We start from the raw sequence: 11,103 nt of genomic DNA, 5'->3' as shown, positions 1-11,103 counted from the left end.
AGATAAACTAGACTCAAAATAAAAGAAAATCCTATTTACAGATTTTAAAAATAAATTTTCATTAGAGAGAGCTAATCTAAACAAGTTGAAATAAGATTTAAGTAATGCTTAATGAGACAAAATAATAGGGTTTTAATTTTTTATCAGAATCAAACATAAAAAATCCATAAAAAATGCTGAAAATTTTAGAGATAAACTAGACATTCAAAGAAGAAATTTCCAATTTACATATCTTGAAAATGATCTCCCATTGGGGAGATCCAATTTGATCAAGTTGGCCAAAACCTTGTAAAAGCCTATAAAAGAAAATTGTAGGGTTCTGGTTTTTTATCTAAATGTCCAATAAAAAGAAAATAAAAAATTATAAAAATTGGCATGAATAAAGTAGACAATTTAAGAAAGAATTTATTTTTTACAGATTTGGAAAATGATCTCCCATTGGAGAGATATGAATGCAACAAGTCGATCTTAGGTTTAAGCAACGCCTGAGATTGCAAACAGACAGGATCTCAACTTAAAATATAAAAGAAATAGAAATCCTTCATAGAAATGGCTGAAAATTTACAGATATGAATAGACATTTAGATTAAAAAAAGCCTTTTTATAGATTTTAAAAATTATCGCCCATTAAGAAGATATGACTGACAAAATCGGCTAAAAACTGGACCATAAAAGTAACATAGTATAATAGGGTTTCGGTTTTTAACCAAAATTTGGGTACGAAAATACCATAGAAATTAATAAAAGTTGTCATGGACAAACTAGATTCAATTTCAAAGACACCACTTTTTACGGATCGAAGATATCATCTTCGGTTAGGAAGAAATTACTCTGACAAGTTAGTGTTATTTCTGGTCAAATCTGGAAGAGGCCAAATGACAGGGTCCGAATCCCAAAGTTTTTTTGTGGATCAAACCAACTCAAAATGATCTGATTTTTTGGTGGAGATCCCGAAAACACATAAATAAAGATGCAGTAAAAAATTAGATCAAAATAAGGCTTAATTATATGCAAAATGATGATGTTAAGATCGGATCAGAATTGAAAATGTCATTTAAACATGATTGAGTAGAGTAGCAGCTTATTAATGAATTGATCCAATGATCAAGCATGAGATATATCATTCCAAATCATGGATGATAATAAAAATGATGCAAAAATAGAATTAAAATATCTAAAAATCAAATTAAAAGCATTGGGGTATGAATTGAAATTGATTTAGCCCATTGAATATGGGATTTGATGATCAAATCTCAAAATTCTAAGGGCTTGAATGAAAATACATGGATCAATGATCAAAATACATGGATCAAATAATCTAAATTGATATTAAAATGCATATACATTAAATCCATAGTGATATGCATTAAATGAAATTGAAAATACAAGGAGAAAGAGATCTAACTATGGAAATTAAAATTACAAGAAATAAAAAAAAATCAAAAGAGGGAAGAAGGAGACCTACCTTGGACTGAAGAGGGCATGAAGCTTCTCTAAAAATGGCGTCAACTTCAAGGATGAAGGAAGGAGAGAGAGAGAGAGGGAGAAGAGAGAGAATTCTTTTGATTCTCTCAATTTCTCAAATTTTCAACTTATGGAAAAGAGGCCCCAAAGGGGTCTATTTATAGCCCATCTTGGGGGCATTTTAGGCATATAAAATATATTCTAGGGTTGGCGCCAAGCCCATGTGGGCATTTTCTCTTTTTTGAAATTGGTAACTTTGGTATTTTGTCAAAAAATGCATATTTGGCACCCCTTTTGCAGGTGGGTGTCCATGTGGGTCTTTTTGAAAATTCTAAAATAGGTAAAAGGGGTATTTATTCAAAAATTTGACACATGACATCACCTTGAAAGTGATGCTCATGTATGTTTTTAAAAGTAAAGAGGGGTTTTTTAAAAGGTAGAAAAATAATTTGGACTTTAACATTCAAAAATACCAAGTGGTGCCCCTTCTTTGAAAGAACATTTTTCTTTTTGATTTTTTAATTTAAGATGAAAAGTTTAAAGATATAAGTGGAATAAAAGGTGAGAAATAGGAGGAGAATTTGAAAATATCGGATTTCAATTGGATCCAAAATCTAATTCGATTTTCGAAATCCAAATTGAGTTAAAAATGAATCCATATTGAGTTTTGAGAAATTTTGCAAAAATATTGAATTTAGATTTCAAATTCAAAGATTATTTTTGAAATTGGGATAAAAATTGGATTTTGAATTTGAATTTAAAATCTCCAAATTGATTTTGAATAAAAATTGGATTTTGAAACTGGATCTGAATCCATTTTGATATTTTGAAATCCAGATTGAGTTATGAATTGGATCCAGGGTATTTTTCAAAAGATTTTTGCAAAATGATGGATTTGAATTTGAAATTTGAGAATTGATTTTAAAATTAGAATAAAAATTGAATTTTGAAAAGGATTTGGATCTGAGGCTTTTGAAAAAAATTGGATCTGGATCTCGATTCAAAGGAAATTGGTTTGAAATGGGAATCGAACCCTAAATATGGATTTATGAAGAATTGAAAATAGAAAAAAACCCAAATTCATAATGAAAATTGGGATTTTGGATTTGGGTCTAGATCAAAATCTAAGAAGTGGAAATTGAATCTTAGATGTTAGATGAATCTGAGTTCAGAAATTGATCAAATTAACCTTTTGAATGGATCAGAAGGTGGACCCAGACTAAAATAGAACTTAAATGATTAATTGAATCCTGGATATCCGATGAGATATTTTAGGTTAAATGAATAAATTGGACTCTGGATTTGGATTTCTGAATGCGTCAGATGAAAAATCCTGGTCAAGGATGAGAATTTGACACCAGATCTAGCATTGGATCCACTATCCAAATTGAAATGGATTAGATCTCGGATATTGATGAAATGTCAGATGAAGAAATTGATCTGAGTCCAAATTTGGGACTTGTCTTAGTTCAAAAATTGTTAGAAATGATGTTCTGAATAAATTTTTATTTTTGGGTTTTCGCCCTGCAGGGTTAGAAACACGGTACTAGATTGGTTTGAGCTAATTTGAAATGGACTGGATTAGAATGAATTGAATCAGAAGTCAGTTATACTCAGGTGAACTAAATTCGGAGCTAAGACACTAGCTCAACCGGCTGGAGCTAGCTCAATTTGGATTGAATTGAGCTCAAACGAGCTAAAATGAGCTAAAACGAAGGTCCGAGTATGAAAAAGTGACTTTGAACTGGAACTAGACAATTCAAACTCTTGATGAACTCAAATTAGATTCCTGAGGATAGGATCTAATAAATTTGGCTAACTAAGGGATAGTCTGACTAAAATTTGAGTTAAAAAAAAAGTTTATTTCACCTGAAATGAATGGAATTTAGCTTGAATGAACTGACACAACTCCTCGTGAGCTCAGTGGAGCTAGAAATGACTGTCATTCTTACTCTTCCGAACTTAGAATGAGCTTGGCTACGACAGACTTGACTAAAGGGCTAAGGGTGACTCAAGGGTATAATAATAATTTTATTAAGAGAATGGGATAAACAGAGCTCTAGACCGAGATAAACCTAGGGGCGAGACTATATCACCCTGCAAGGGTTTCGTATCTGCAAAAAACGAATGTCTAAAATGGACTTGAAAAAATTGGGGTGTTTACAAAGCAACACAACCAAAGACTTTGAAATAGCATACCTTTGGTTTGTGCTTATACCAAGTCTCATATGGAGTTTTATTGTGAATAGATTTTGTGGAAGCTCTATTCAAACTATGCACAACAATGTTCACAATTTCGACCCAAAAACTATTGGAGAGCATCTTTCTTTTTAGCATGCTTCTTGTCATTTTCACGATAGTTTTATTTTGGCACTCAACCAAACCATTTTGCTCTAGTGTTTTTTCCGCAGTTAGTTGCCTCATGATGTTTTGCTTTTTGCAGAAGTCCCAAAACTCACTAGCTGTGAACTCTCCTCTGTGATCCGTCCTCAATCTCTTCGTATTGTAATTGCTTTTTTTTTTCATATAAGCTTTGAATTCTTTAAAGACGGAAAATGCTTCTGACTTTTGTTAGAGGAAATATACCCACATCATCCTATTGTAATTATCCACGAAGAGTAAAAAATATCTCTTTCTACTATAAGACTTGGTTTGCATTGGCCCACAAATGTCTGCATTGACCAATTCGAGTGAACGCTTTGCCTTCCAGGATGAGTCTGGGAATGGCAATCTATGAAATTTGCCATAGATGCATTCTTCACATATTTTTTTCTTCATTGATATAAGAGAGGCCAATCGCCATATTTTTCTATTTTAACAATTTCATGTTTTGATAATTTAAATAACTGAATCTTAAGTGTTAAGATTTGATTCATCTAAATTTTTAGTTTTCAAGGCTTGTCCTTCACATGAGGTTATAGTCAAAGAAAAAACTTTATTTGTAGTCATTTTTATTTTAACTATCACTTGTTGACTCTTCTTGTCAACTATAGTACATTGATCATTTTTATTGATTAGTTTTTTTTGCATAAGTTGACCAATACTTAATAAATTTTGAGCTAAACCAGGGGCATAAGAGACATTGTGGATAAGTTTAGTCTGATCTGATTTAGTTTTGACAGCTATGACTCTCTTGCCTTCAACATTTTGAGACTTGTCATTTCCCATCCTTACTTTATAGGTGACAGTTTTCATCAAGGTTGATGCAACACTTTCAATTTTTTTTTATGTGGTTGTTGTACCCACTATCCACATACCATGCATCATGTGACTCTTTCTCAACATTCATGTAAGAGAAGAACATCTGGCCTTTGTCATCACCATTTTTTGTAAAATTGGCTTCATTCTTTTCTTGAAACCAACAGTTTTTCTGAGAGTAGTTTGACACTCGATATCTTGTGTATTTGAATCGACAATCTCTTGATTCATGTCTAGGCTTTTCACATAGCAATTATTTTCGGATTGTTTGTGGTTTTTAGGCTTATTAGAATAGCCTTTTTCTCAAGCGCGACTTCTAAATCTTGGATTTTTGCTACCTTTTGCAAAAATGAGATTTTTTATTAGCACTTTCTTTTTCTTTATGGATATTGAGCTTTGATTGGAGTGCATGCCTAATATTTTAAGATTTGGACCTTGAGATTTGTTTCTCATGTGCCTTAAGAGAACCCATCAACTCTTGTAATAACAAGGTTGCTAGGTCTTTCGATTCTTTTATGGCAGTTATAACATAGTCATATTTCACCGGCAAGCTTCTTAGAATTTTTTCAAAAATTTTTTTCTCTTCAATTTTATTGTCATAGCTTCTTATTTGATTTATGATTCCAGCAACTATTGATAAGAATTTTTTAATGGATTCATTGTTTTTCATTGACAGTGTATCAAAATATCTCCATAATGCTTGAAGCTTGATTGATATAATTTTTTTGGAGCCTTGAAGTAACTTTTATAATATTTCAAGCTTCTTTTGATGTACATGCATTCATAATCTAGAAAAATATTTACCCCAAGTTAGAAGCAGAGAAACGTGTCTACATCCTTCTTTTTATTCTTCTTAAACTCTTTTTGTTTTGTTGGAGTCCATGTTGCAAGAGTTGCATCATCAACTAGTTCTTTGAAATCAACTTGGACGAGTTCACAAAGTTCTTGTGAGGTGAATAAAGTCTTCATTTTAAGACTCTAAAAATCACAATCTTCACCATCAAATGCAGGCACTTAGAGTTGGGAGATATTGGCGACAAAATTGCTTGAGCTTTCTATCATAGTTTTGGTGTGAGTGTGATCTCCTTCGATAAAGCTTTGATACCACTTGTTGATATATTGAGAACTCAAATAATACACTAGAAATAAGTATGATTAACAAGAAACTGAGGAAGTGTGAGGCTAGAAAATTAAACACTCCACGAATGTTGTCCACACTCAGTTAGTCACTCGAGGAATTTCATTTCATCGCTTGAAAGAAAATATATGAGAAGTATATATAGTGCCAAAGATGTTGGGATGATAAGTACCTCCTTTGGAATAGGCTAAATAACTAAGAGACCCCAGTGAGAACCCAAAAGCACCTCACTATGTTTAGCATATGGAGGCCCATTGCTAACTTCTCAAATGGGTTACATAGCATGAAAATGAAAAAAAATCAGGATTTTGTTTCAACAAAAGAATCTCATCTATAGTGTGACTAATGGACCTTGATCATTATTAAACAAAGTTTTATTTATATGCTGTCACCCTCGAACCACAAGTTAAATCTTTTACCGTTTTATGTTTCTATATTCCCCAAAAAAGGTGATATATCACTGTCAATGTTTCTGTTTGTTATTACCATCGGACATAAAGGCAGAAACATTCCCATCTTTTCTCTCTTCTTGATCATTTGGTTATGCAAAGGAAACTGCTTCGCGTTATCTTTTCGTTCTCCACAATCGTTTGTCTTAATCTAGTTCCTAAAAGCAACTGACTATAAATCAAAAACCGATGAAGTATTGCAATAAAAAAAAGTGTCTCTTCCTGTTTCTATCGATGGTTTTTGTTTTTACGCCGCTGGCACGACGATCCCTAATGGCATGCTGAGCCAGCACGACCAGCTGTTGGTATGACGACAGTAGATATCATATAACAGGTCTTTGTATGGGTGAAATTCTTCGAATTATAAATTAAAAAAACTCATAAACCATCATTTTTTTTCTTAAACAAAAAGAGAACTCATATAACCCATCATTTCATCAAGCCAACACCCATTGAAAATGAACTGCTTGAACACATGATGCTGAAGCGTCCATCATCAAGTAGAAGACGGGACGGGAGGGGTGAGGGTGTTGAGGGGAAGGTGACATGACGTTTGACAGCAGATAATAATCGACTTATAACGTCTTCTTCTATCTAAAAAAGTCCACTCGACTGACGACACCAGCGGAGGGAGAGAGGTGACATGATGAAAAAATGAAAAAAAGGGATGCGTCCAGAGAAGAGAAGACAGCAAAAACAATATTAAAAACCGAGGGACAAAAGAAATTTTAGTACATTGATTTTGATTTAAGCACAGACCAGAGAGAGAAAGAGATGGAGGAGAATAATGATTAATGATCTATAAACATTTATACGCTTTCTTTCTAAAAATGACATCTGACAACTAGGCCAGTATTAGCTACAAATGTATATTTGAACTAAAGTGGAGCATTGCTAACCTAGATATGATGTTCTATTGTGACCATATGATGTTGAATGCTTGATTTACAGAGTTGATTTCCAAAAACAAAAACCAACCTCCCGGTCATTACTTAATTACCATGTTCCTACTTTGAAGTTGACAGGTAAGCAGTTTTGAAGTTGTCCTAAAAGTTGACTCCAACGTGATGTTTTTGAGATAGCTAGGTTTTTCAAAATATAAGAATATACTTTGAGATTGAGAACCACGTCAATCATCTTTTATTCAGTCTTTCACCATCATGAAAATCGCATATAAAAGGCGTACCGCATAATAACATGGCAAACAAACCACATTAACCGCTTATGTGGATACATCCATGGAAACAAAAAAGAGTGCCCCAACGTACACCATGAACGGCCAGGGGCAGAACCACATGTCTCTCTCTCGTAAACAGTTCCGGTTGAGGATAAGGCAGTAGTGTACCCAATATTCAGAACCAAAGTTCAGAGCCTTGGCCGCTTAGGACCCGCTCTTAAGATTTTCTCGCTGAAAACCCTTCTCGATAAAGCTGTATCCCGGAATGTGAGACCAACGAGAGTCCTCCGTCTCCCCAATTCCTAATCCCACAAACCAAGCAAAAAGTCTCACAAAACCAAACACTAACAGTAGCACATGGATGATGGATTGAAAGCAAGCCATCGTAGTAGTTCAACCACTCCACCGACTGACCAACGTCAAATCTCTCTCTCTCTCTCTCAGTCGGAGATAACAGATAAGACGTGCATGATATTTGCAGCAGTAAATATATTGATAAACAAGAAAAGTTTAGATATACTGCCATCCTAAAACCTGCTAGTCTGCTACTGCTGCCAGTCAGACGGCAAGAGCACATCATCCAGACATGAATGGCAAGAGAATGCTAACCAAAAACAACAGGAAACGAAAAGAGTATAGTCACACGCAGTTCAACCCTTCAACAAACAAAGAAAGACATCAGTAATTCCAGAGAGACTCCATCTCCGGAACGGCAGCCACCGGTTTCGCGCAGTCCACCCTCTGCTGGTGCGAATCAACCGCCCACGTCGACGCCGACGACGCTCTCAACCCCGCCGGATTCAGGTAGGCGCCGCCGCCTATGCCGTGGGCGGCCGGCAGCGCAACGGCGGAGAAGAAGGCAGGCAAGTGCAGGTTCTCTTGCAACGCTCTTAGGCTGGGGAAAGAGGTGGCGGTGACGTTTTGGTGGAGAGGAAGGTGGTGGTGGCGGCGAAAGTCGGAGGAGGCGGTTTGGTGGTGTAGCTGGTGGATACCGGCGGTGGAGAAGCAGGACACGTGATCCCCTGTGGTGGTGTCTGTGGTCGTGTCATAGGAGCAGCTCTCTTTGTCGTTCCCGGCAGCCGTGTAAGGCGATTCCAACAATTGGGGTAGCGTGGAGGAGCACCCCATCTCCGAGTCTACGTAGGAGGAGCTTCCATTGCTTCTCTTCTTCCCACCGGCACTCTTCTGAAACACACGAGACACCACCCACTCATCCTGAACGGAAAGGAAACCAGATCAATATTATATACCAATAGGTAACCAGTCACCACAATGGTAATATTCATCTCATTCGCTAATCCTAATGTAAACAGTTTACCTTGGCGGTTTTGGAGAGGTAGTGGTAGGAGAATTTGCCTTCAAGCCGATACTCATGCATCACCCAATTGCTCTTCTCGCCTTTCGGTGCTCTCCCCTTGTAGAAAACAAGTGTTTTCTTCATCCCCACCAGATTACAAGTCTTCGAGTTGAAGATCTCTCTATCCTTACCCGTCGCCTTCCAGTACCCCGCCTCTGTCGCTCGGTTAGTACGCAAGCCCGTGGGGTACTTCCTGTCTCTGAGACTAAAGAAGTACCATTCTCTCTCTCCCATCTTCGCCTTCTCTGCAATACCAACCAGAAAACTCTTAAAATGCTTCAGATACGAGAGAGAGAGAGAGAGAGAGAGAGAGAGAGAGAGACCAGGAAGCTCCCATGGTTCACATTTGTTGAGATCGACCTCAGAAATGGCTCTTGCAGTGAAGGAGCTGTCGAGAACCTTCTTCATTAAGTAGTATGTGATGAGCTCCTCATCTGTTGGATGGAATCGAAAACCAGGAGGTAGAAGCGGCTCTCCTCTTCCATTGTTATTCCCTTCTTGGAGATCGGAGATAATCTGCATCTGCCACACAGTGGAGTTGGGGTGAGATAAAGAGTGAATAAGAGGAACTCTGCCCTTTGTGGTGTGGTGAGGGAGATCCAAATATGGAGATGAACCCTAACAGGGCGGGTGTTAGTGCATTTATATATTGTTTTGTTAGGGGGAAAAGAAAAAAAAAAGAAAAAGGAAGAGACGACTTGTCTTTGTCTAGTGGCAAATTTTATGGTAGTGGAGGGAGAGAGGTGAGGAAGGGTAATGTTTTCTTGTACGGATGGAATGGCAGACAGTATGGGGGTGATTTCAAATAGTGCCCTCTCTCTCTCTGCTGTGACAGTGAAAACTGAGCCCTCGACCTGTTTTACTCTGCTGCTGCAGCTGCAACGCCTGCTACCGCATCCTTATCGTATCGACTCTCTCAGTGAGTTCTGAGAGGAATCCATTATTATATCTCCCTCCCTCTCTCTCTCTCAACCAAACTAATAACGATGAATTTTTTGTTGGTGGAGGTTTTAGTTTTTAGTATGCGTGCGTGAGAAAGAGTGCAGCTATATTAGTGTCAGAGAGAGAGAGAGGGAGTGGGAACAGAAAGTAGTTTTAAGAGGGGATTGATCGTCGATCGAAAAAAGTCTGATATCGTAATCTCAGGTGTCAGGCTATAGTACCACGTTATATTATAAAAAGACAGCGACCACCCTCCTTTTCCTTCCTCTTCTTTTTATCACACCAACCGCCCCCTTCATGTTTCTTGGTACTATTTAGTATCATATTATTTCGTGGGAATGATGATCATTATCCATCTGATAAGTTTTTCCAATGTTAACCAGAAGGGTAACGTTTTCCCATCAACCAAACAAGTTTGGTGCTAAAAAACCTCTGTTTACTTACATAGACTTCAGTTGAGTTGTACTACTTTACAGCAAAGGTGGTAAGATGGAAACTATTGGTAAAAGAGCTCGCGCCACTGTACAACCATGTAGATGGGTTTAGAACCCATCTAAGCTTGGTCACTGGGTTGTGGACAGTCCCTTTCGACTCTGCTTTTTGTCTATGTAAACTTATATCAAGTGATTCTGGAAAAGCCGTCTTCTTACATATGACAATGACAATATATAGGTTTTCTCTTTTCCCATTAACAAGGAACAATCAGACTACACGCATCTTCCAAAATAATAAAACCAACTCGGTCGCTATCATCCAGCATCTTGGTGATTCCCCAAGTTCCAAAAAGAGGGCGAAATGTGAAAAATGAAATCAATGGCAAGGGCAACTGAGGAAAAGCAACAGTATTCAGAGGATCTGATCATGACGGTAAAACAATCGTTATAATAATGTAGTTGAGTAGGAAATGGACTAGATAATAAAGATGGTTGTGAAATTAGTTAGGTAAAAGAAGAAAAGAAAGAGTGAGAAAAGGAGAGGTGGAAAAAAAAGTTAAAAAAGCAACAATTGTTGGTGTGACCGAGATGTCTTTGTTTTTTTTCCAACCCCAAAACTGAGTGATCATTCATCATTATTATGACGATGATCACATACCGGGATTGATGTCTGATGATTTTGATGCGTCCTGCTCGGTTTTTAAGAAGAGGGGTAGCCACCACCATCCCCATCCATCATCTGCTTTACATCAAATCATCTTCCTTTCAATCTGCATGACAATCTCGACGCCCTCTCTCTCTCTCTCTCCATCCTTTATTCTTCTTTTGCTTTTTTACAGCTAACGCTGGTAAAAGTGATAAAATAATATATTTTTACAGATACCAATAAACCCATTTTTAAACATTTATTACTATTACTAATAATTTCACTTGGAGTCATTGTA

General features: G+C 36.8%; 1 protein-coding gene across 1 annotated transcript; it reads right to left on the bottom strand.

Annotated features, from left to right (window-relative positions):
• Positions 1-7,630: 7,630 nt before the first annotated feature.
• LOC149820134 (protein CUP-SHAPED COTYLEDON 2-like) lies at positions 7,631-9,254 on the bottom strand. Its single transcript, XM_089981746.1, has 5 exons — positions 9,107-9,254; positions 8,745-9,028; positions 8,147-8,641; positions 7,961-8,030; positions 7,631-7,728 (listed from the first exon to the last, which is right to left on the bottom strand). Exons 1-5 carry the CDS (start codon positions 9,189-9,191, stop codon positions 7,631-7,633), a joined length of 1,032 nt encoding a protein of 343 aa, XP_089837872.1. The 5' UTR covers positions 9,192-9,254.
• Positions 9,255-11,103: the final 1,849 nt, after the last annotated feature.

The sequence above is a fragment of the Nuphar pumila genome, chromosome 12, assembly GCF_984573655.1.
Source record: "Nuphar pumila chromosome 12, dmNupPumi1.hap1.1, whole genome shotgun sequence".
Lineage (NCBI taxonomy): Eukaryota > Viridiplantae > Streptophyta > Magnoliopsida > Nymphaeales > Nymphaeaceae > Nuphar > Nuphar pumila.
The sequence above is the reverse complement of the archived record's forward strand: the minus strand, read 5'-3'. Positions and strand labels throughout refer to the sequence as shown.